This window comes from Ascaphus truei, chromosome 2 (genome assembly GCF_040206685.1).
Source record: "Ascaphus truei isolate aAscTru1 chromosome 2, aAscTru1.hap1, whole genome shotgun sequence".
Lineage (NCBI taxonomy): Eukaryota > Metazoa > Chordata > Amphibia > Anura > Ascaphidae > Ascaphus > Ascaphus truei.
The window spans coordinates 480,071,894-480,099,180 of NC_134484.1; the positions used below are offsets into that span (position 1 = coordinate 480,071,894).

Genomic DNA, 27,287 nt, shown 5'->3' on the forward strand with positions numbered 1-27,287 from the left:
TGGAGCAAGGGTTTAGGAATTACATCTCTTTAATATGTAACCCCCTCTTTTTCAAGGGACCAAAACTAATTGGACAATTGACTCAAAAGCTGTTTCATGGACAGTTGTGGGCTATGCCTTCATTATTTCAACATCAATTAAGCAGGTAAAAGGTCTGGAGTTGATTTCAGGTGTGGCATTCGCATTTGGAAACTGTTGCTGTGAACCCACAACATGCGGTCAAAGGAGCTCTCAATGCAAGTGATACAGGGCATCCTAAGGCCTCGGCCATGTTTAGTGCTTGTTTGCGGAAGCGCGCTGAGGCGCGCTCCCGCTCAGCACTGAGCCCCTACAGGCGCAATTAGAGCGGCTTTAGTAGGGGCTCACCTATGCTTCTGCAAGCGCACGGAAGCGTAGGTCTTAGGAGAATTTAAAATTCCCCCCGCTTGCCGGCGCGACAGGCCGGTCACGTGAGCGGTTCGCCCAATGAGGGCGAACCAGCTCTGTGACTTCACTGGCCCACCCCCGGCCAGTGACGCGCCCGCCCCGGCCCGACGGCCCGCTGACAGTGCGTGCGGTAAGCAACCGCAAGGCCAGGGAAAGCACCCGCTTTCGCTGAGCCTCAGCGCGCCTCAGCAAGCCAGCAGGGGGCCTGGCCGAGGCCTTAGGCTGCAAAAAAAAGAAAATCCATCAGAGAGATAGCAGGAACATTAGGAGTGGCCAAATCAACAGTTTGGTACATTCGGAGAAAAAAAGAACGCCGTGGTGAGCTTTGCAACACAAAAAGGCCTGGACGTCCACGGAAGACAACAGTGGTGGATGAGCGTAGGATCCTTTACATGGTAAAGAAAACCCCTCCACAACATACAGCCAAGTGAAGAACACTCTCCAGGAGGTAGGCATATCATTATCCAAGTGTACCATAAAGAGAACACTTCACAAGAGCAAATACAGAGGGTTCACCATAAGGGGCAAACCATTCATAAGCTTCAAGAATAGAAAGGCCAGATTAGACTTTGCCAAACAATATCTAAAAAAGCCAGCCCAGTTCTGGAACAGCATTCTTTGGACAGATGAAACTAAGATCAACCTTTACCAGAATGATGGGAAGAAATAAGTATGGAGAAGGCTTGGAACGGTTCATGATCCGAAGCATACCACATCATCTGTAAAACACGGTGGAGGCAGTGTGATGGCATGAGCATGCATGGTTTACAATGGCACTGGGTCACTAGTGTTTATTGATGATGTGACAAAGACAGAAGCAGCTGGATGAATTCTGAAGTGTATAGGGATATATTGTCTGTTCAGATTCAGCGAAGTTGATTGGACAGCGCTTCACTTTACAGATGGACAACGACCCAAAACATACTGCGAAAGCAACCCAGGAGTTTTTTTAATGCAAAAAAGTGGAATATTCTGCAATGGCCGAGTCAATCACCTGATCTTAACCCGATCGAGCATGCATTTCACTTGCTGAAGACAAAACTTAAGGCAGAAAGACCCACGAACAAACAACAACTGACGAAAGCTGCAGTAAAGTTCTGGCAAAGCATTACAAAGGAGGAAACCCAGCGTTTGGTGATGTCCATGCGTTCCAGACATCAAGCAGTCATTGCTTGTAAAGGATTCTTGACAAAGTATTAAAGTTGAATATTTTATTTATGATTGTGTTAATTTGTCCAATTACATTTGAGCCTCTGAAATAAGGGGACTGTGTATGAAAATGGTTGCAATTCCTAAACGTTTCATACGATATTTTTGTTCAACCCCTTGAATTAAAGCTGAATGTCTGCACTTCTATGGCATCTCGGTTGTTTCATTTCAAATCCATTGTTGTAGTGTAGAGAGCCAAAATTATGAAAATTGTGTCAGTGTCCAATTATTTCCGGACCTAACTGTATATAAAATATATATATATATATATATATATATATATATATATACAGCATTGGACATTATTATTATCTCCATCTATTTCTGAACTTTATATTGATTTGCCCAGTTTGGAGCGAGTCCGGTTATATTTTGCATGTAGCATCGGTTCAGGGAGCTCGACTGCCCTGTCAGCATCCTGTGGTGCCGGTGGTTACTTACTATCGCGGGATCTCACTGCCAGGGGGAGACTGGGTGCGCGCGCATCTTCCTGGTTTCCACGATAGGAGTGTGATAGATCTCGCCGACGACATCCATCTACGGAGGCTCCAGCGGGTGATTGTAAAGACTTGATAACACTGTCTTATTTTTATCTTGCTAAATGTAAGTGTCCGTGATCTATCTGCACGTACATGTTTATTATTAAAATACAGTATTATGCAATGGGAGCCGCGCTGTCTTCTTTTTGTTATATATATATATATATATATATATATATATATATATATACGTACACACACACGATTGACCAATATACAAAAATGGTTAAGGATTAACAAAACATGCACAAATAAAAATACCACATCTCCAAATCAATACATCACAATGCATCTCCAAATTAAAATATTATCTTGCCACATTAAAAAACAAGCACATTGCAAACGAAAATAAATCTCATCTCCCAATAAAACACAGCACCTAGCAAATAATCTGTGCATCATGTACACTATGACAAGAATTGCTCAAAATAAAAAAAACCTATTCCAAACAAGATACAATTCCATCTAAACAAGCATACAATTTAAACAAAACAAGTAAACAGAAATACATTTCCATCAATTAATCAAATCCCAAATCAATGACACAATTAACTATTCAAATCGTAAAAACTAAACCAGACAGAAAAAAGTTACATCAGGCAAAATATAACTACCAAAAAGAATCCACTATTAAAAAGCAAGCCCCCCCTGAAATAAAGTACTGCAAAGACCTCCAAAAATGACATCTATCGAAATTAAAATTACATTACACACACATTTGTAAGCATAGTAGCAAAATACATTTGAAATACATCAAAACAAGCATTTCCAAAACAATCATTTATTATTATTATAAATAATCATTATTTATTATTTTTTTGGGGGGGAAAATGACGTTTTTTTGTGTTTTCGGCAGTTTATTGGCGTGTATTGAATTGCCGAGGCATTTTTGGCGTAAAAATGTCGAAAAATTACTTTTCGGCGCTTAGTGCATGAGGCCCTTAGTTAGGTCAATAAGGACTGATCTATCTCAGATTTAAGTGCGTGGGGGGATGGTTCAAGTGGTGTGGTCAGATATTGGCCACAGGAAGGCTTGGAAAGGGGGTGCAGCGAAATGTATGTTACAGAAAGGAGGCTGGGTGATAAGTCACCCAGAGTTCAATTCAGCAAACAGTGGATTATTTTGACCAAAACGGGGTACACTCATCCGAAATAGGGTTAGAATAGTAATATGAAACTTCAGGAGGGGCTTGAAAGGGCCTTGGGTGTCTGGCGGTACGGGGCTAGTTTAAGGGGATTAAATAGCCCCGTCAGTGGCAGCTTATGGTGCAGATAACCACTAAAGCCTTGTGGAGCTCGGGGTAACGAGTCGGCAGGGCTCATTTGTGCGTGATTCCCTGGGCCCAGTATGTCTTAATGTCCGGGCCGTCGGGCACCCAGCTTGTGGGTGTGCGTGCCATGGTTGGGGTGCCATCGGCCTTTACCCAGGGCAAAAGCACGCTGGCAGAGTTGGTACTTACCAAGGTTTATTTGTGTAAACAAAGCCGTGGACTTTGAACCTCCAGACCTTTGTTGTGTATTTATTTATTTATATATATGTGGGTTGGGGGAGGGAAGGGGAGCTTCTTCGCATGCTCCAAGGTCAAGCAGCCTGGATCCCCTCGGCGATGGGGCATCTGACCGCAGGGGCAAGGCTCCCCTCTCTTCCCTCCCCCTCTCCCACACCTTTGGTGCCGGTCCTCGTGCTGCTTCCCCTTTCCCCTCCAGCTTGGCTGGATTGGATGCTGTTTCCCCTCCCCTTCCCCAGTGTCACAGGGGGGCGGAGCTAAGGGGATTCAAAAGAGCGCAGGGGAAGGAAGGCTGTCTGCTCCCTGAAAAGAAGTTCCCGCCCGCCTCTTTGTTTGTGTAATACCATGACAATCGTATAATATATTGTACTGTATATGTTGTATTGTCTTTCTTTTCAGAAATAAGTATACACGGGAAGGAGGTTGATCCAGGGAGTAATCCGATTGCCAATTCTTGGAGTTAGGAAGGAATTAATTTCCCCCCTTATAAGATATCATGGTAGGTTATATCACTGGGGTTTTTGTTTGCCTTCCTCTGGATCAAAATACTGTAGGTGAGGATAAAGTATCTGTCTAAATTTAGCCTTTGTACCTCCAGACCTTTGTGTGTTTGTTTATATGTGGGTTGGGGGAGGGAAGGGAAGCTTCCTCGCAGGCTCCAAGGTCAAGTAATTGTTCTTTTTTTACATAGGGCAAAGGACAAATATGGCTACAAATATTTTCTTTCTAGTCTGTACACATAAGATGCTTCTTCCCTGTGTAAACACTTGGGTGACAAGGTCTCTCGCCTATGTAAATGCTCTGGTGTCTGAGGACTGTCCTCCTATTACGGAATTGATTATGATGTAATCCCCTTTTATGAATTGTTTGGTGTGTGTTGAGGTGCCTCTCAGTGCTGAAATATTTCCCTAATTCTGTACAATTAAAAAGTTGCTCCCTTGCGTAACAAGAGATCCCACTTTGTATAAAATGGTTTACCTCACTCTGAACAAGCAAATTATTTCCTGTGTGAGAATCATGTGATGTGTGAGGTCAATCATCCAAGAAATGTTTTTCCTATACTCTGCCCATGTGAAAGGCCTCTCCCTGCATGAGTTTGTTGGTTTTTGAAGAGGTGACCCTTAATACTGTATTTTTTCCCACACTGAACAAGCAAATGGTTTCTCCTATGTAAATATTTGGGTGTAACAGGAGGTCACACTTTGTACTAAATTGTTTCCAACATCCTGAACTAGGGCTAGGGCAGGGGTGCGCAAACTGGGGGGCACAAGATTGACAACGCGGGGTAACGATATGTCACAAGACCCTGCAGCGTCATTTGACGCCGCAAAACAAGGTAAGGGGGGCGTGAGCACAGAGGACCAATAGTTTGCGCACCCCTGGGTTGGGCAATAACAAAAATACTTCCCACCATAACAGTATTCAGTAATTTATCATTATGATCACAATATTCAGCAATATATTAGCACCCAATAGAAAACAAAAAAGCAAAAGACATCAAAATGTTCAAGGTCATTTATTGTGAAACATATTTCTTATACAAATGCATTTCATTGTTAATAAAATGTAAAAAAAAAAAAAAGCAAATACATTTTAGAATATTTTAATCTTAAGAATTTAATTTATAATAAACAAACTACACCCACAGTAAGGCCCCTTTTCTTCATCACAGGCAGTCCTCGTTTTACAACTCTTCGCTTTACAACGAATGGCTTATCCAACGCTATGCAATGCATACCTATATTCATTTTTACAACGCCAAAATGGCTTATCCAACGCTCTAAGACGCTTTGCAACGTTGTGTATGTGTGTATATATATATACACATTCACATAAACAACGTTGCAAAGCGTCGTAAGAGCATATATATATATATATATAATATTATACTATATAATATTATACTATATAATATATTATTTATTATGTTATATTATATATATAATACAGTATATACACTATATAATGTATGTGTGTGCTGCATATCTTATTGCCAGCATAAAATATTTGGTGTATTTTAGTGTTAAAAATGCCTTCATTTCCAGAAACGGAACCTTTCATTTAAACAGTGTTCCTATGGGAAAACGTGTTTCGCTTTACAACGTTTCGCTTTACAACGCCATTTTGAGTAACGCATTGTGTCGGATAACCGAGGACTGCCTGTTTACAAATACTCCACCCCACTTCTCCCGTACACATTAATAGGCCATGGGGAGGCGTGGGGTAATGGGCATGGGTGAGAGCTGACAGAAATGTGGGTGAGGAGAGGAAGTGATTGAGTCATGATGGAAGGGTTAAGAGGCATGGCAGAGAAGTGGTTAATAGGGAGGGGTGAGATTACCAGCTGGAGGATTCCTTATAGCAGCAGCATGTGAGTCATGGGGCACCCGGACCTGCTCCCATTCCACTCGACCCACACTCTGTCCTCTCTGACACCCTCCCACTCTGCAGCTGCTGATAGGAATGCCATGGTAAGAAGTAATGGTAAGTATTGCGTTACTGCCAATTCTTATTACTGAAGTATTACTATGCTACCAGTATATTGACCAATCCAACTCTGAACAATCAAATGTTTTATCTCATGTATGAATTCTCGTGTGTAAGGAGCTTTCCCCACACTATGTACATGGAAATGGTTTCTCCCCTGTATGAGTCATCTGGTGTCTGATGAGGTCTGTCTTATTACTAAACTGTTTCCCACACTCTGAACATGTGAATGGTTTCACCCCTGTGTGAGTCCTCTGGTGCATAAGAAGGTTGCTCTTACTCCTGAATTGTTTCCCGCACTCGGCACATGTGAATGGTTTAATCCCTGTATGAATCCACTCATGTTGGAGGAGGCTCTGCTTCGTAGAAAAGCTTTTACAACACTCTGAACATGTGAATGGTTTCACCCCTGTATGAATCCACTCATGTTGGAGGAGGCGCTGCTTCGTATAAAAGCTTTTACAACACTCTGAACATGTGAATGGTTTCTCCCCTGTATGAATCCGCTCATGGCTGCTGAGCTCCTTCTTTGTTGCAAAGCTTTTACTACACTCTGTACATGTGAATGGTTTCTCCCCTGTATGAATCCGCTCATGGTTGAGGAGCTCCGCATTTGTAGAAAAGCTTTTATTACACTCTGCACATGTGAATGGCTTCTCCGCTGTATGAGTCAGCTGGTGTCTGAGGAGGTTGCCCTTAGTACTGAATTGTTTCCCACACTCTGTACATGTGAATTGCTTCTCTCCTGTATGAATCATCTGGTGTCTGAGGAGAGTACCCTTAAATTGAAATTGTTTCCCACACTCTGTACATATGAATGATTTATCTTCTGTATGAATTCTCTGGTGCGTGAGAAGGTTGCTCTTACTCCTGAATTGTTTCCCACACTCTGTACATGTGAATGGTTTCTCCCCTGTATGAGTCATCTGGTGTCTGATGAGGTTTGTCTTACTACTAAACTGTTTCCCACACTCTGAACATGTGAATGGTTTCACCCCTGTGTGAGTCCTCTGGTGCATAAGGAGGTTGTTCTTAGCCCTGAATTGTTTCCCGCACTCTGTACATGTGAATGGTTTATTCCCTGTATGAATCCACTCATGTTGGAGGAGGCTCTGCTTCTTAGAAAAGCTTTTACAACACTCTGAACATGTGAATGGTTTATTCCCTGTATGAATCCGCTCATGGTTGAGGAGCTCCGCATTTCTAGAAAAGCTTTTATTACACTCTGCACATGTGAATGGCTTCTCCGCTGTATGAGTCAGCTGGTGTCTGAGGAGGTTGCCCTTAGTACTGAATTGTTTCCCACACTCTGTACATGTGAATTGCTTCTCTCCTGTATGAATCATCTGGTGTCTGAGGAGAGTACCCTTAAATTGAAATTGTTTCCCACACTCTGTACATATGAATGATTTATCTTCTGTATGAATTCTCTGGTGCGTGAGAAGGTTGCTCTTACTCCTGAATTGTTTCCCACACTCTGTACATGTGAATGGTTTCTCCCCTGTATGAGTCATCTGGTGTCTGATGAGGTTTGTCTTACTACTAAACTGTTTCCCACACTCTGAACATGTTAATGGTTTCACCCCTGTGTGAGTCCTCTGGTGCATAAGGAGGTTGTTCTTAGCCCTGAATTGTTTCCCGCACTCTGTACATGTGAATGGTTTATTCCCTGTATGAATCCACTCATGTTGGAGGAGGCTCTGCTTCTTAGAAAAGCTTTTACAACACTCTGAACATGTGAATGGTTTATTCCCTGTATGAATCCACTCATGTTGGAGGAGGCTCTGCTTCGTAGAAAAGCTTTTACAACACTCTGAACATGTGAATGGTTTCTCCCCTGTATGAATCCACTCATGTTGGAGGAGGCTCTGCTTCGTAGAAAAGCTTTTACAACACTCTGAACATGGGAATGGTTTCTCCCCTGTATGAATCATCTGGTGATTGAGGAGGGTGCTCTTGGTACTGAACTGTTTCCCACACACTGTACAAGTAAAAGGAGTCACTGCTGTCTGAATCATCTGGTGTGGAAGAAGTTTGCCCTGCAGTGAGAAACCGCTCCCACCATCTATATATGTAAAGGTTTGCTCTCTAGCGGGGACACAAAGGTGTGTGAGCAGGTCCCTGTCCAGTGAGAAGCTTTTGCCACACTGACGACAGAGAAAAGTCTGAGCACCACGGCTTCTTCTTAAATCTCTCTCATACCTTTTGCTGGACCAATATTTAGGGTCTGTCTCTGCTGTGTGCTGTACAAGGTCTATAAATTCACCATCATGTGACACTGGTTCCTTGTATGTGTCCAAAATGTGACAGGAATCATTATTTTTTGGCACTTCTGGGCTGCGAGGAGTCAGACAGCTTCTGGATGTATCAGAGCTCAAGTTCTGTTCTTCATTCAGGCCGATCTCTAACGGAAGTAAACAAAAAAGACAGAGTAAATGTTTTTAATCTGTAAATCAAATTGCTGAAAGCAAATTACAAATCCAAAACACTGAAAATATATTTCACCAATACTTAATTAACAAAGTATTCTCTTCACCCAGGGTTTCAAAATTGTGGCACATGGACATCCAGTGGCCCCTAATGACTTTGGTGGTGGTTCCCGAAGACCTGAAATTTATTTGTAGCAGCTCTCATAGTGAAATGATAGAGAGATCTTGTATTTATTACTGTATGCGTTATTTAAGGATAAATGTACATCCTCCAAATAATTACCATTGAAACTGTCCATGAGAAGTAAAGTTAAGGAACTCCTGGTTTATCATATTAGTGCGTTAATATCAACTAAACCAGACAGCAACCTATAGTGTAAAGATACTGTAGATGCCCATGTATGTCTTTATATAATGCCGACAGTGTACTCAGCGCTTTACAGCAGAAACAGTACAGGGAATTATAATACAATAAGTGCAACAAACACAATCAGACAATAGGAACGGAAATCCCTGCCCTGGAGAGCTTACAATCTAAGTGATGCAGTGACTATACTGCCCATGTAATCTTCTGCCATAATATCCACATAAACTAAACTGCTCCATTTTGTGTCATATTTTATCAGACAAAAATACTATTCATATAATTTCCCAAGCACGCGGCCTTGGTGTAATATATGACTCCTCTCTTTCCTTCTCTCACATTCAGGCTGTTGATAAATCTGACAGATTTTCCCTCTGCAACATTTCCACAATCTGCCCTCTCCTAAAACTCTCCTGCATACCCTCATCTCTCAACTATGGAAACTTTCTCCTCTCTGGCCTTCCCTTCTCCCAACGCCACTCTACAAACTATTCCAAATGCTGTTACTAGAATTCTCTCTCACTCCCTTTTTTGATCTGTCTCTCTCCCTCTTCTCATGAGATCCTTTCAGTTTCTCCCCATCAAACACTGCATTACTTAGCAGATTCTCGTTCTCTCCATATTCTTCTATCCTCTCTTACATCTCAGCTTTTATCTCCTTCTATTCCCCTTCTAACTCTGCTGAGGGCCGTCTCCCCTCTGCTCAATTTGTCTCTTCAGAACTCTCACATCTAAGGCTACGGCCACAGTGTTCCCTGCTGCACGCACGCATGGCAGCATGGCGGTGCGTGCAGAGACTACAGTCACGATCGACGGTCTGTAGGGGAGAGCAGGAAGCGGGGCCATAACGGGGGGCGCGGCCATGACGGGCATATCTGCCCTGCCATTGGCTGCATGTGACCGCGGCATGGGAAGCCAGCGTACGCGGAACAGCGCTTTGCACGCCTACACACACAGCCACTAGGGCCTGCCGCATAGAGGGCCGGGGTGTGTGGCGCCCATGCTCCGCCATCACCACCGGGAACTCAGCCTTAAACCTGTCTCCTTGCTGTACAATTCCCTCACCTTCAGCCTTCACCAATCCACATCCCTACTAATCTTCAAGTAATCACAAGGAACAGGGTAGATGTGATGCTTTGAAATTGTGACCAGTCCTGTAATTTGAATATCCAAATGTATAAGTCCACAATGGATTAATTCCAAACATGATGGAGTGCCCCTAATAATGTTAATTGGGAATTGGTGGGAATAAGTGTACCAGTGGAGTCAGCTAGACACCCACAAGCATAGCACATAATAGCACCCAACCAGTACAATACTAATAAATGGACAATGACCATGGTAGACAGGAGTAAAATAAGGCACTGCGGTACTTTACCTGTACTACCCAGGGGGCACTCTTGTCGTTAGCGGCATGCAATCCATCCGTTGTAGATCCAGGAAAACAGAGAGCGTAGATAGAGCACAGCCAGGGATATACTGTATATTCCATGCAGGGAGAAAAGAAACAGCCAGACCACTCCAGAAGTAACAAAAAGTACTAATTAATTTATTGCATGTTGAACATACAGAAAAAATGGACTAGGTAAACGCACCTACGCGTTTCGTACTCAAGGTACTTTATCAAGGTGACAACAGTGTAATAAAGCTGCTTCTTTATACTTACCCGAACTGCCTCTAAGCCGCGTCACTAACCCGCGTCACTAACCCGCGTCGCGCAGGGTCACGGCAACATGAAACACAGTCACCTGCATCTGCGCAGAATCGCGAAGGAGGGGCGCGCACAGCCGTAGGCTGGGCAGTTCGGGCATAGTGCAAAACCTTTCTTGCACTAAACGCTACAGCCCACAGAATGACGTCATCAGCGCGCATCACGGAGCGTGGTTGCGCTGACGTCACGTGGTATTCAGCAGCCTGGCAGAACATATGAACTTTTTTTTACAAAACAAAAACTTTATTGAAACTGGACATTACTGTTTAAAATATATAAAGAAATTAAAAAAATACGAATAACTTGTTGCAATAATAGCAGCAACCCTACATAGCAGTATGCTGTGTCAGTAGAAAGAAAATGGTAATAAAGATAAATAATGAATAATCAAATAATAATTATAACACTAAATAAATAGTTATGGTACTAAGTATATCACAATATAATATTAAATAGTCATACCATTTATCCTACCATATAATTAAGAAGTATATACTTCTAAAGATTTTAAATTATGCATATGAACACAGTATCCATACATAGGGCAAGATTAAAACACCTTGTTTATCAGAGAGAACAAAAATAGTTTTTATCAAACAATTAAGGATATTAGTCATTATATAACTGAATAAGAAAATATTAGAAGAATGTACATAATCTCTATATGACATTGAGCTTGAGTGATAACACTATTTACAGAAGAGGAATACATTGATATAGAACTTATTGTTATACATAAAAATCGCCTGTTAACAGAATAAATCATGAACATTGATTGGGACTTATGTATAATGTCTAAAGTAACATATAATTATGATTACATTAAGATTTACGCGTTCATTAATTATGAACCATTGTGTAAATTATAATTATTGTAAAACAATTATAAGACAATTTATAAACAAAAATTTAAAACTTTATTATAAAAAATTATTATAAAGAAATCATAAAAAGTGACTTAAATCCCAATCAATGTTCATGCCCAAGGGTGTTCTTGTTCTCAGGGTAAAAATCCAAAAAGACTCTCGTCTATCTAACTGTTTAATCCTGTCCCCTCCTCTTATGGGCACGGGAACATGTTCTATGCCCTGAAAGGTGAATGAGTTGCTGTTACCATATGGACAACTAGAAAAATGTTTTGAAACGGGGTGATTTTGATCCCCGTTATTAATAAGCCGTAAGTGCTCAAGAATTCTGACTTTTAAACACCTAGTTGTCCGTCCGACATACTGTCGACCACATCCACATTTCAGTAAGTAAATGACATAAGTGGAGTTACAATTTATAAATGACTTAATAGTGTAACTTTTCCTTGTACAGTATTGAAAGAACAAAAAGTTTTATTTTTATTCATTTTAGAGCAAGCTTTACAATGGGAACATGGATATGTTCCATGAGGTAACGATGATTTATCCCCTTTTGTAGATTCAAAGAGACTTGGCGATAGAAAATTTGACACGGTTTTAGCTCGTTTGAAAACAACATTGGGACCTGATGCGATATAAGGTTTTAAAATCGGATCCAGAGACAACACTTCCCAATGTTTTCTCAGAATATTCTTGATTGCTCCAGCTTGTTTACTGAATGGGGTAATAAAGGAGGAACTGGTATTAACTCTCGTTGGCTTTGGTATACGTTTCAACAATGTTTTCCTATCCATAGTGGATACTTCAAGGAGAGATGTATCCAAGTCCCTCCTACTGTAGCCCCTCTGTAAAAAACGTGTATACAGATCTTCTGCTTGAAGTAAAAAGTCATGTTCACTCGAGCAATTGCGACGTGCCCTAATGAATTGACTTTTAGGTATCCCTCTGAACATGGCGGGAGGGTGACAGCTGCTGGGCCTCAAGAAGGTATTGTGTGAATTTGGTTTTCGATGAAGAGTGGTCTGAATATTCAAAGTAGTGTCGATTATATAGACATAAATCTAAATAATTAATATGTTGTGCATTATATGAGTGAGTGAACTGAAGATTAAAATTATTTGTGTTAAGTGACAAAATACATTTGTGTAAAGTCGTGACGTCACCCTCCCAAATCAATAACAAGTCATCAATATAACGCTTGTAAAACAAAATGTGCTCCCTGCATTTGTTCATTTCTCCAAACACGTGGAACAGCTCCCACCACCCCATAAAGAGGTTGGCGTATGAGGGGGCAAAACTAGTGCCCATAGCTGTTCCACGTGTTTGGAGATAATGAACCCCATTAAAGAGAAAAGTTTTTCATTTTTGTTTATAAATTGTCTTATAATTGTTTTACAATAATTATAATTTACACAATGGTTCATAATTAATGAACGCGTAAATCTTAATGTAATCATAATTATATGTTACTTTAGACATTATATATAAGTCCCAATCAATGTTCATGATTTATTCTGATAACAGGCGATTTTTATGTATAACAATAAGTTCTATATCAATGTATTCCTCTTCTGTAAATAGTGTCATCACTCAAGCTGAATGTCATATACTGCACCGACACACTTTATTCGAGCAAATACCCAGTATGTACCTGGCAGATACCTGGAATGTGCCGCTCCTCACCTCTGACAAGCCCCGTTGCGTTTGCCTTCCCAGCCTGGGTTCATGCCTGGCTGACGGGCGGCTGATTTGTTAAATGATAATGATTAGGATTTAATAGGCTGCAATGCTTCGCGTGTCTACCAGATGGCATAAATTCATGAATTGTAATGCAGTATATATATATATATATATATATACTGTGCAGTATTGTAGCCAGCGGGAATAAAATGCTTCAATCCCTGCCTGGAAAATAACCCAATGCACTCGGGCAGAAAACAGTCACAAACCTCAATACACCCGGGTATACCCGAATTCGTGGGACTAGCCGAGCTCGAATAAAGTGTGTCGCCAGTGTAGAGATTATGAACATTCTTCTAATATTTTCTTATTCAGTTATATAATGACTAATATCCTTAATTGTTTGATAAACCCTATTTTTGTTCTCTCTGATAAACAAGGTGTTTTAATCTTGCCCTATGTATGGCTACTGTGTTCATACGCATAATTTAAAATCTTTAGAAGTATATACTTCTTAATTATATGGTAGGATAAATGGTATGACTATTTAATATTATATTGTGATGTACTTAGTACCATAACTATTTATTTAGTGTTATAATTATTATTTGATTATTCATTATTTATCTTTATTACCATTTTCTTTCTACTGACACACCATACTGCTATGTAGGGTTGCTGCTATTATTGCAACAAGATATTAGTATTTTTTAAATTTCTTTTTTTATATATTTTAAACAGTAATGTCCAGTTTCAATAAAGTTTTTGTTTTGTAAAAAAAAGTTCATATGTTCTGCCAGGCTGCTGAATACGACGTGACGTCAGCGCAACCACGCTCCGTGATGCGCGCTGATGACGTCATTCTGTGGGCTGTAGCGTTTAGTGCAAGTAAGGTTTTGCACTATGCCCGAACTGCCCAGCCTACGGCTGTGCGCGCCCCTCCTTCGCGATTCTGCGCAGATGCAGGTGACTGCATTTCATGTCGCCGTGACCCTGCACGACGCAGGTTAGTGACGCGGCATCCTATTGGCTTAGAGGCAGTTCGGGTAAGTATAAAGAAGCAGCTTTATTACACTGTTGTCACCTTGATAAAGTACTTTGAGTACGAAACGTGTAGGTGCGTTTACCTAGTCCATTTTTTCTGTATGTTCAACATGCAATAAATTAATTAGTACTTTTTGTTACTTCTGGAGTGGCCTGGCTGTTTCTTTTCTCCCTGCATGGAATATACAGGATATCCCTGGCTGTGCTCTATCTAATCTTCAAGTAATGCCCGAAATCTCATCTCTTCAATGAATTATTTGCTTAGTTTGGGCCTCTGACTTGTCCTTGTACGTCACTTTCATCTTACCATCATCACGACTCTTGCGTTCTTCTCAAGGATGTCTTCTTTCTACCCCCTTTGTATCTAAAGCTCTCTCCCGCCTTAAACCTTTCTCACTTTCTGCCCCACACCTCTGGAATGCCCTTCCCCTCAATACCCGACTAGCCCCCTCGCTATCCACCTTTAAGACCCACCTTAAGACACATCTGCTTAAAGAAGCATTTGAGTAGCACTGGATAATCATGGACACATGACACAAAGCTTGGCCCCCTGCAGACGCACTTACTAGTATTCCCTCCTACTGTCTCTGTACGTTCTCCCTACCTACCAATTAGATTGTAAGCTCCTCGGAGCAGGGACTCCTTCCTTAATGTTACTTTTACAGTATGTCTGAAGCACTTATTCCCATGATCTGTTATTTATATTTGTTATTTATATGACATGTACTACTACTGTGAAGCGCTATGTACATTTTATGGCGCTATACAAATAAAGACATACATACATACATACATACATTACCTGAAAATGTTTTATATTGCACTTGCACTTATTGTATTCTGTAAATCTCCCTTTATTACATTTAGATTGTAAGCTCTGTGGGTCAGTGTGACGGTAACTTTGTGACAGGCTATAATAATACACCAAATAACGGGGTTAAACTGAACGAGGCTTAGATATAATAAAGTATATTTATTCCTTAAATAGGTGAACACAACAATATAGTACAGTAACAGGCAAGAAGGTAACACTTACTTGGGGTTGGGGGATGAGAAGTATCAGATAGCAATTCTCCAGCAATCAGGTAACAATCAAGATGGTATTTGAAGATAATGGACATAGGGTTGACCACAGTTTATATATCTTTGTAACCCTATTCTTAACATTGAGTACAGGCTATTGGATAACAATTACCTGTATCCAATCTTTAACGTGGGAACACAGTTTAACCCATGCCCCCCAGCTAGTTAGCCCATGCGCACTGGGACCCTGAGGGTCTCATTTCTGTAGACCCACATTTACATCAGGGATGCCGGCCAGTCTGCCAAATAGAATATCTGGCAGGATCTCCTTTGTTTGTAAGTGTAAGATGTGACAATCACAAACCACTCCAGTTTGACGTTTCTCCGCCCTCAGGTAAACGGTGAGGGTGGCAAAACCTTTTGAACAGTACTTAGTCTCTAGACATTGGGTCGCCCCTCTGACCATCTGCTTCCCTTTGTGTAAAGGAATCTTCGCCGGTTTTTATCCCCGCCTTGGAATACAATATTAAAAGGTGAAACAAACATATTAAAATATCCGGTTCTGTTGGGTCCAAACTGCCCAATTCTCAATGCCGGAACTGGGACACCATATGGTCCAAGTTTCAGCCCGCTGCGACCTTTAAATCCGGAGATACACAAATACTAATTAAACCGTTTCCTGTTTTAATACAAAATTCTCCTACATATTTGTCTGATATCTACATATTTGTCTGATATCTACATATTTGTCTGATATATATATATATATTAGAAAAGAAAAAAGAGAGAGAGCGCACGCCCCATAGCATAACACAGTACATTTATTGGGAAAGGGGAGGGGGGGGTAGAAAATCCACTCACAAGGGTAGGTTAAAATCAACAGGAGACAGGGGGTGCCCAATGCTACATCCAATTGACAAAACATATATAATGAAAGGTATAAAGTAAAAAACTTTAATAATAATAATATTAAATACTTGGTTATTTAGTTAACCCTTTGGCCAAAGGCGTCATAAGCCTGCATACCAACGTCAAGGTATAACCAAAATAATGCAGGTCCTACACTATACTACACTGTGAACCCTTCCTTTACCTCTGTGAGAGGTGATCTATTTTGATCTGGTTTGAAACTGATTGGCCGGCGAAGCCGGCCAATTCAGTTGAACAGCAATTCTACTTGTTACCAAGTAGAACAAAGATAAACCAGTCAAACAAAAATTCAATGAACCCAACAAGTGCACTGATGAAGTGCACTTAAAACAGAAGGGTTAAATCTGAAGAACCCTGATTGGTGGATACCGAGCAAAGCACCCCGCCTAACGCCCACTGGGAGGCAAACTCTGAAACCGTCCCAGTAGACTCGGCGTACGAGCACTCTGCCTGAATACGGGAGTGCACCAGCGCCCGGAACATGACCACGATGTTTGTCGGGACCCCCCCTCCAAACACTGCTTCCTGGTTTTACAAATGGCTACCTTAGCCAATGCCAGGAGCAGGTTGACCAGGAGATCCCTAGGCTTATTGTCCCGGGACACTGGGCACCCAAAAATAAAAAGATGAGGTGAGAAGTGCAACCAGAACAGCAGGAGTAAGCTCCTCAAGAAGGAAAAGAGGGGCTGCAGTCTGGCACAACTCGAATAAATGTGATATACGGACTCCCGCTCGCCACAGAAGGGACAGGTGGCGGGGGAGTCCGTGAAGTGTGCCAAATACTCTCCTGTGCTCAGTGCTCCGTGGAGGACTCTCCAACTCAAATCCCCGGCGGGACGGGGAACCAAAGATGAATAGAGTTCCCTCCACCGGGGTCTCTCATCCTCGTTCGCTGGGAATACCCGCCTCCAGATGGTGTCTGGGCGGGTGACAAGGGCGAGGTAATGCACTATATGGAGCACCAGAGAATACAGGACTTTCCTCGGCATGCCGCGGAAACATGCCGGGGACATTTCCCCCAACTTGCTGAGGTTGGGGGAGAGAAGAGCCCGAGGGGGTTGCCGTGACCTTGGTTCCACGCAAAGATCCGGAGAGCCGAAGTTGATAGGATGACAAGGCCCTCCGGTCTGCAATACCCCCTCAATGAAGGTGCGGGAGTCGGGGTGTATGGCATCTTTAATCTCCTGGATCAAACGACGAGGGACGCGGGCAGAACGCAGATCCATACGGGGCGCGAGCACCTCTGCCCCTACCCAATCCCGCCGCTCATAGTCTAGGAGATCCCCGACTCTGGTCACCTGCGCCAGGATTAGCCGGCGGCAAATAGAGGGTGAATCCAACATCCGAGCCCCCACTGCCGGATTATACAGCAGGGGCTCGGCGAGGAAATCAATCCCCACCGCCTGTTTCTTCCTGGTCGCGGAGACCAGTTTCCAGGCCTTCAGTAAGTCCCGGTAGTATGCCGGCAGCTCCAAGAGGTTTCTACCTAAACCCTCGGGCCTGATGAAAAAGAGTTGCCGGTCATACCTCATATTGCGCAGCTGGCGAAAGAAAAAGGTTGCCAGCTGGCACCACTGCGGAGACGGATCTGCGAATAGGTATCTCTGCAGGTATTGGAGGCGGAAAGTGTGTAACTGGGAGCGGACACACACCACTCCCTGTCCACCCTCCTCCAAAGGGAGACACGCAACTCCCACAGAGACCCAATGCTTCCCCATCCAGAGAAAATCCATCAACTACCTCTGGATCTTGTTGATAAATTCGGGGGTTGGACACATGGCTATCAGCCGGTGCCAAAGCTGACTGGCCACCAGCTGATTGATTACCAGGGTTCTTCCCCTAAGGGAAAGCATTCTCGACAGATACACCCATGACCCCAGACGAGCAATGACCCCTTCTTCAAGATCACTGAAGTTTTCTGGGGCAGGGTCCTCCGCAGCAGACAGGTAGACTCCCAGATACTTGAGAGTATCGCTCCCCCACGAGATATTACGAAACGTGGGGGGCAAAGAGTCCACCTTTAAGGGACCCACCAAGATGCCGGAGCACTTGGACCAGTTGATCCGAGCAGAAGAGGCCGCGGTGTAGACCTCTTGACACTCCTGTGCCCGCTCTAGATCATCTAGGTCCTGGGCCACGAGGAGCACATCATCGGCATAAGCCAACAGGACTACCCGCATGTCGGGCTCCCGTAGCACCAGCCCGGTAAGCCTCTTCCTCAGTAGGCAGAGGAAGGGCTCAATGGCCAGCGCGTACAGTTGCCCAGACAGGGGGCACCCTTGACGCACTCCCCGACCAAACACAAAAGGTGCCGTCAGGGACCAGTTAATCTTCACCAGACACTCTGCAGAAGCGTACAGCATCTGGAGAAAGCCCACAAATTGTGGGCCGAAGCCAAACGCCCGCAGGGTCTGCATAAGGTAACGGTGATCCACTCTGTCAAACGCCTTCTCCTGATCTAGGGACAGGAAGGCGAGTGACAGACCAGTCCTCTGCGCGTAGTGCATCAGGTCCCGGACCAGAAAAATATTGTCATGAATGCTCCGGCCCGGGACAGTATAGGACTGGTCGGGGTGAATCACCTCTGCCAGCACGGACTTGAGCCTCAGCGAAAGCGCTTTGGCTACGATCTTATAGTCCGTGCTGAGCAGTGAGACCGGTCGCCAATTAGAGATCTGACGGAGATCCCCCTTCTTCGGCAGTAAAGACAGTATTGCCCGCCGACACGAAAGTGGCATCTCACCGATCTCCAGGGCTTCGGCTAGGACCTCGGTGAAATCAGGTCCCAGCATCTCCCAGAAAAACCGGAAGAACTCCACAGTCAGCCCGTCTAGCCCCGGCGCTTTTCCGCGGGACATGAGACTGAGGGCTTCAGAGAGCTCGGCCAGAGTCAAAGGTAACTCAAGCCGCTCCCTTCCATCCTCACCGACCGTGGGAAGCCCCTCCCATAAGACCCTGCATTTATCTGGCTGGATGGACTCCGGAGAGAAAAGATCTACATAGAATCTCCGGGTTCTGTCCCGGATGCTCTCCGGGTCAGTCAGAGGGGTACCGTCCTCTGCCAACAGGCATGTGATATGTCTACGGTTTCCCCTCTTTTTCTCCAGCGTGTAGAAGAGGCGCGACCCGCGATCCATCTCTCGAAGGAAGTTGATGCGGGATCGCACATACGTCCCCCGAGCTCTCCGATCTTCCAAGTCCCGGAGAGCGCACTTCCTCTCCACGTACATACTCTGCACGTATTGGTCTCCTGCCACAGACAGCCGCTTCTCGAGATCGAGCACCTCCTCCCTGAGGGCCTCGATCTCAGCATCGCGCCGCCCGCTGGCACCTCTGGTGTACTCCTGACATACGAGGCGCAGATGAACCTTGCCCACGTCCCACCACTGCTCTAACGTGGCAAAGTCTGACCTGCAACCTCTCCAGGCCATCCAAAAGTCTCGGACTGACGTCGCAAACCCCTTGTCCTCCAACAACGTATTGTTGAAATGCCAATAAGTGGCCGAAGGTGCTGCAGGTAGCAGCATCACCGTCACGGACGCACAATTGTGGTCCGAAAACGGCGCCAGCCTAATGGCACTGGACTGGGCTCGCGACAGGCTGTGGCTGGAAATATACAGCCTGTCGATCCGGGACCAGGACATCCGTTCACCCCTAAACACCCTAACATGGGTGAACTCAGTGGATGCCTCAGGATGTTGTTCTCGCCAGACGTCTACCAAGGAGTAGCGGGTGATGACCTCCCGCAAGGCCGACGCAGAACACGGGTGTGGCTCCTGACCATTCCGGTCCTTCCGAGCCTCGAGGGCACAGTTAAAATCACCCCCGAGCACCACGTAATCGTCCGCGTCGACTGTCTCCAGGTATTCAGACATTCTGACGAAGAACTGCCTTCTCAGGGGTCCGGTGGCAGGAGCATACACGTTCAGGAAATTAAACGTGTAGTCCTCGTGTCGGACCCTGATATGCAACAGGCGACCTGGAACAACAGCTTTGGCAAGCAGCAGCTCTGGTTGAAAAGACTCAGAGAACAGGGTCCCCACCCCACTAGATGTTGAAGTGAGATGGCTGAAGAAGACACTGCCTCGCCACTCCAAATGCCAGCTGGCTTCAGCCTCTGGAGTGGTATGGGTTTCCTGCAGGAAACTCACAGAATACTTCCCCTTCTGCAAAAAGGAGAGTACCTGGAACCTGCGAAACCCATCCTTACAGCCGTTAACATTTAGCGTACCGATGCTTAACGCCATTGGTAATCAGGAGTTTTTTGGTTCCCCACAGGTGCTCAGGGTACTATACCCCGAGAAGTCTTTACGTGGTCTCGCATCACTTTTTCAAACTTCAGGACACGAATATGGATAGCCCCGGAGATTTTGGCCTTGTGGTTGGCCCTGATGTAAGCTCCGAGAGAATGGAGAATGACCGAGGCATCTTTCCACTTCTCAAGGGCCAACTTCACCTTCAAGTTTTTTTGCTTGTGGAGGGTATCCTCTAGGAAAGCATCCAGCTCCTGGGCAGGGATAACAGGGGTCAAAGAGTCCACCGACTCCACGGTGTCAGAAGACTCCTCACTGAGCCCCAACTCCCTAAGCTCCTCTTGACTGAAAGGCTCAAGACCCTCACCCTCCCCTGCGGGGGTCTCTCTCAGTACTAGAGTGGGTTCCCCCTTCGGTGTTTCCACGAGGGGGTCCACTAAATCCTCCACTTCCAACCCCGGGGTAGGATGTTCAGGGGTATCTGGTGGCGGCATGGCAGAGGCAGCGGTTTCTAGAGTGACCTTTTGAACAAAAAAGGTACCCATTACCCTCCTGGTCTCCTCTATCGCCGTGTAAGTAAACGGAATGTTAGGGGCATCCGCCTCAATCACGGGAGGGCAGTCTTCTGTAGGCACCCCAAGGAGAGAGTCTAGCCTGGCAGTCATCTTTGACAAAGACCAAAACTCCCCACTAAGAGGGCTCACGTCAGATAGCCTCCAGTTGAAATCCGAAGTGCTCACTAAAGCATCCCTACCTACACCTGCCTCCCCCTCTCCATCCTCAACCATGGGGGTCAGCCCTAGCCCATCCCCTACTTCTGGTGACGCAAAACCTGACTCCGCCTCAGGTGCGACACTCGAAGGCGGTACAGCCGGAGGGGGATCTTGGCTGGCTCCAAAGATAAGTGCATTCGGCAAGGCAAATTCACCGAAGCACAATTCTCCTGGGGATGCTCTCCAACCGGGAGGGGCGTTGAGAGGCACCCCAACGTCTATATCTATGGGCAAGGCCTCATGCTGCTGAGCATTTTGGCCTTCCACCCCAGAGACGCCGGGTACCTTCAGTTGTATTCCCTCCAGAAATTCGAGGGGGGGGGGCTGTACGTGTGTAGGATCCGGTTTACACTGGCTAATCGTAACCAGTGGGCCGGACAGGACCACCTTTTGCGGAACTGATGTTACGTTCCGCTTCAGAGACATCAGAGAGTAAACGTAATATGGTTCACCCTCCTCTGCCTCCTCAATCACCCTCTTATTTGTTTTAATTTTGCTCTTTCTGGGGATTGATTCCCCAGGAGAGAGTGCCGCTACCTCCATAACAGGAGCTTCCTCCTGCTCCCCCACACTCTGTACGGTGCTTAAATTGGGGGTAAGGTGTTCTTGGGGGGGGACAGCGACAACAGAGGGTGACTGTTGTGAGGTGACTTTACCTTTCTCCCTCTTTGTAGGGGGGAGAGGTTCAGATGTCACTGTTTGAGTTGAGGCAGTGACATCTTCTGTGATCCCAGAGGGGACCTGGGCCCTTGAGGTCTTTTCCTTCTCCCTCTGTTCTTTGGGGAGAGGTTCAGATGTCACTGTTTGAGATGGGCCCGTGACATCTTCTGTGGTCCCAGGGGGGGCCTGGGCCCTCAAGGGCTTTCCTTTCTCCCTCTTTCTTAGGGGGAGAGGTGCAGATGTCACCGCCCGAGATGGGGCAGCGACATCTGCTGTGGTCCCAGGGGGGGGCTGGGCCCCCAAGGGCTCCGCCGCGGTGGGCGCAACGGCACAGGGTATTTCCTTCTGGGGGGAGACAGTGATAACAGAGGGTGGTCGCTCCAGGGCGAGCCCCTCTCCTTCTCTCCGCTCTCCAGGGAGAGGTGCAGAATTCACTGTTCCAGATGGGACAGCTACATCTCTTGTGGTCCCAGGAGGGACCTGGGCCCCTGAGGGCCCCGCTGTGGTGGGCACAGTGGTACGGGGTGTCTTGGCAGAGGGAGGGGTGGGTGTAGGAGTTGGGATAGGTCCTCTGTTCCCTTTGGGGCAACTCCTACGAGTGTGCCCCAGCTCCTTGCACAGATAACATCTAATTCCCTCCGTGCCATAAAACACTGTGTACATTATGCCCTCGTAGGGCTTCCTAAAAGAACCCTCCACAGATTCTGTGCTCCCCGGCAGCTGCACTTGTACCTGCCGCCTAAATGAGAGCACGTGCCTCAGCGCTCTATCCCTGCAGCCCAGCGGAATTTTTGTTATGGGAGACTTAATGTCTCCCAGTACTTGCAGGTGCAGCCGCATGAGGCTATCTGGGATGAAGGGGGGCACATTGGAGAGAATAATCCTAGTGCCTAACCCCTCCATGGGCTCTACGGGGATGTAGGTCCCCCCTACACTGATGCCTTTCTGCACCAGGGTGTGCGTGGCAGCCAGCGTACGGAGAAAGAAAATGCCCTTCCCGTACATCTTGCTGGCCGCCACCACAGCAGAGGGACCCACAACGTCTGCCACAGCCCTAACATAAATCTCCATGCTAAGGCCAGGTGACATTGGGCACCTCACCCCAAGCTTCCTGCTCAGACAGGGTGTGGCCCCAGCATTGTTATTGCCGGGGCCGACGCCTGCAGCTGCCACCTGCACCCAAGTTGAACCTGGGACTGCAGGGGTTAAACTGACAAGAGGAGCTGGGGGAGGTGTGGCCAGGGCACTGGAAGTACCAGGCCTTGGGCTATGGTTGTTACTCCTAGGGACCCCAGTTTTAGGAGTCCGATGTCCAGGTGTGGCCCCTGTTGCTGCACTAGTCCTGTTCCCCCCAGGCATGATGAAATAAGCCTCTAAGTAAGGGGAGGAAATAGTGCTTAGGGAGAGAGATGCAGGGAGGTAACTGTTTCTTTTAAGAACCAATTAACTATCTCTCTGCACAGGGAGGGAATGAAAAACAGCTTTTAAAACCTGCTGTAATCTTCTCTTTCTCCCTTTAATTATTTAACTCTCTCTCTCTTATAAGAAACCACACACAAAAAAGAAGGTTTTAAAGTAAGACACAGAGCTCTCAATTGCAAATGAAAAAGAAAGAAATCAGGCTTTAAATTAAATTGAAAACTGGAAGTAAAAAACAACCAGAGGTGGGGGAGGGGAGAGGGGTTGAGACTGCAATTCCTGCCAGCCAAATTGCAGCTTTGCTGGGTTGAAATACAGCAGCCTCTGGGTGAAAACAAAAACGGTTTTTAAACCTGAAAAAAACCACCCAAACCCTCTACAAAAACCACTGTATACTCACAGTATACTCCCCCACAGATCCACACCAAAGTATACCAAAAAAGAAAGAATAAAAGAAAAAAAAGAAAGAATACAACCTGATTCTTCAGCAATTGCCTAGGAGCTCTGAGTGGAAGAGAAGCAGGCTCCAGCACAGCTACACACAGGAAAACAGGGACTATGCAGAACCCTTCCTTTACCTCTGTGAGAGGGGAACTATTTTGATCTGGTTTGAAACTGATTGGCCGGCGAAGCCGGCCAATTAAGTTGAACAGCAATTCTACTTGTTACCAAGTAGAACAAAAATAAACCAGTCAAACAAAAATTAAATGAACCCAACAAGTGCACTGATGAAGTGCACTTAAAACAGAAGGGTTAAATCTGAAGAACCCTGATTGGTGGATACCGAGCAAAGCACCCCGCCTAACGCCAACTGGGAGGCAAACTCTGAAACCGTCCCAGTAGACTCGGCGTACGAGTACTCTGCCCGAATACGGGAGTGCACCAGCGCCCGGAACATGACCACGATGTTTGTCGGGACCCCCCCCTCCAAACACTGCTTCCTGGTTTTACAAATGGCTACCTTAGCCAATGCCAGGAGCAGGTTGACCAGGAGATCCCTAGGCTTATTGTCCCGGGACACTGGGCACCCAAAAATAAAAAGATGAGGTGAGAAGTGCAACCAGAACAGCAGGAGTAAGCTCCTCAAGAAGGAAAAGAGGGTCTGCAGTCTGGCACAACTCGAATAAATGTGATATACGGACTCCCGCTCGCCACAGAAGGGACAGGTGGCGGGGGAGTCCGTGAAGTGTGCCAAATACTCTCCTGTGCTCAGTGCTCCGTGGAGGACTCTCCAACTCAAATCCCCGGCGGGACGGGGAACCAAAGATGAATAGAGTTCCCTCCACCGGGGTCTCTCATCCTCGTTCGCTGGGAATACCCGCCTCCAGACGGTGTCTGGGCGGGTGACAAGGGCGAGGTAATGCACTATATGGAGCACCAGAGAATACAGGACTTTCCTCGGCATGCCGCGGAAACATGCCGGGGACATTTCCCCCAACTTGCTGAGGTTGGGGGAGAGAAGAGCCCGAGGGGGTTGCCGTGACCTTGGTTCCACGCAAAGATCCGGAGAGCCGAAGTTGATAGGATGACAAAGCCTTCCGGTCTGCAATACCCCCTCAATGAAGGTGAGGGAGTCGGGGTGTATGGCATCTTTAATCTCCTGGATCAAACGACGAGGGACGCGTGCAGAACGCAGATCCATACGGGGCGCGAGCACCTCTGCCCGTACCCAATCCCGCCGCTCATAGTCCAGGAGATCCCCGACTCTGGTCACCTGCGCCAGGATTAGCCGGCGGCAAATAGATGGTGAATCCAACATCCGAGCCCCCACTGCCGGATTATACAGCAGGGGCTCGGCGAGGAAATCAATCCCCACCGCCTGTTTCTTCCTGGTCGTGGAGACCAGTTTCCAGGCCTTCAGTAAGTCCCGGTAGTATGCCGGCAGCTCCGAGAGGTTTCTACCTAAACCCTCGGGCCTGATAAAAAAGAGTTGCCGGTCATACCTCATATTGCGCAGCTGGCGAAAGAAAAATGTTGCCAGCTGGCACCACTGCGGAGACGGATCTGCGAATAGGTATCTCTGCAGGTATTGGAGGCGGAAAGTGTGTAACTGGGAGCGGACACACACCACTCCCTGTCCACCCTCCTCCAAAGGGAGACACGCAACTCCCGCAGAGACCCAATGCTTCCCCATCCAGAGAAAATCCATCAACTTCCTCTGGATCTTGTTGATAAATTCGGGGGTCGGACCCATGGCTATCAGCCGGTACCAAAGCTGACTGGCCACCAGCTGATTGATTACCAGGGTTCTTCCCCTAAGGGAAAGCATCCTCGACAGATACACCCAAGACCCCAGACGAGCAATGACTCGTTCCTCAAGATCACTGAAGTTTTCTGGGGCTGGGTCTTCCGCAGCAGACAGGTAGACTCCCAGATATTTGAGAGTATCGCTCCCCCACGAGATATTACGAAACGCGGGGGGCAAAGAGTCCACCTGTAAGGGACCCACCAGGATGCCGGAGCACTTGGACCAGTTGATCCGAGCAGAAGAGGCAGCGGTGTAGACCTCTTGGCACTCCTGTGCCCGCTCTAGATCATCTAGGTCCTGGGCCACGAGGAGCACATCATCGGCATAAGCCGACAGGACTACCCGCATGTCGGGCTCCCGCAGCACCAGCCCGGTAAGCCTCTTCCTCAGTAGGCAGAGGAAGGGCTCAATGGCCAGCGCGTACAGTTGCCCAGACAGGGGGCACCCTTGACGCACTCCCCGACCAAACACAAAAGGTGCCGTCAGGGACCAGTTAATCTTCACCAGACACTCTGCAGAAGCGTACAGCATCTGGAGAAAGCCCACAAATTGTGGGCCGAAGCCAAACGCCCGCAGGGTCTGCATAAGGTAACGGTGATCCACTCTGTCAAATGCCTTCTCCTGATCTAGGGACAGGAAGGCGAGTGATAGACCATTCCTCTGCGCGTAGTGCATCAGGTCCCGGACCAGAAAAATGTTGTCATGAATGTTCCCCCTTCTTCGGCAACAAAGACAGTATTGCCCGCCGACACGAAAGTGGCATCTCACCGATCTCCAGGGCTTCGGCTAACACCTCGGTGAAATCAGGTCCCAGCATCTCCCAGAAAAAACGGAAGAACTCCACAGTCAGCCCGTCTAGCCCCGGCGCTTTTCCGCGGGACATGAGACTGAGGGCTTCAGAGAGCTCGGCCAGAGTCAAAGGTAACTCAAGCCGCTCCCTTCCATCCTCACCGACCGTGGGAAGCCCCTCCCATAAGACCCTGCATTTATCTGGCTGGATGGACTCCGGAGAGAAAAGATCTACATAGAATCTCCGGGTTCTGTCCCGGATGCTCTCCGGGTCAGTCAGAGGGGTACCGTCCTCTGCCAACAGGCATGTGATATGTCTACGGTTTCCCCTCTTTTTCTCCAGCGTGTAGAAGAGGCGCGACCCGCGATCCATTTCTCGAAGGAAGTTGATGCGGGATCGCACATACGCCCCCCGAGCTCTCCGATCTTCCAAGTCCCGGAGAGCGCACTTCCTCTCCACGTACATACTCTGCAGGTATTGGTCTCCCGCCACAGACAGCCGCTTCTCGAGATCGAGCACCTCCTCCCTGAGGGCCTCGATCTCAGCATCGCGCCGCCCGCTGGCACCTCTGGTGTACTCCTGACATACGAGGCGCAGATGAACCTTGCCCACGTCCCACCACTGCTCTAACGTGGCAAAGTCTGACCTGCAACCTCTCCAGGCCATCCAAAAGTCTCGGACAGACGTCGCAAACCCCTTGTCCTCCAACAACGTATTGTTGAAATGCCAATAAGTGGCCGAAAGTGCTGCAGGTAGCAGCGTCACCGTCACGGACGCACAATTGTGGTCCGAAAACGGCGCCAGCCTAATGGCACTGGACTGGGCTCGCGACAGGCTGTGGCTGGAAATATACAGCCTGTCGATCCGGGACCAGGACATCCGTTCACCCCTAAACACCCTAACATGGGTGAACTCAGTGGATGCCTCA

At 46.5% G+C, this 27,287-nt stretch overlaps 1 protein-coding gene across 1 annotated transcript in view; it reads right to left on the bottom strand.

Annotated features, from left to right (window-relative positions):
- Window positions 1-5,182: 5,182 nt before the first annotated feature.
- LOC142488391 (uncharacterized) overlaps window positions 5,183-27,287 on the bottom strand; it is a 106,038-nt gene continuing 83,933 nt past the window's right edge. The window contains exon 4 of the mRNA XM_075588871.1: window positions 5,183-8,573. Within this exon, the coding sequence (XP_075444986.1) occupies window positions 6,301-8,573 (2,273 nt within the window). The 3' untranslated portion in view covers window positions 5,183-6,300. The remainder of the gene's footprint in view (window positions 8,574-27,287) is intronic.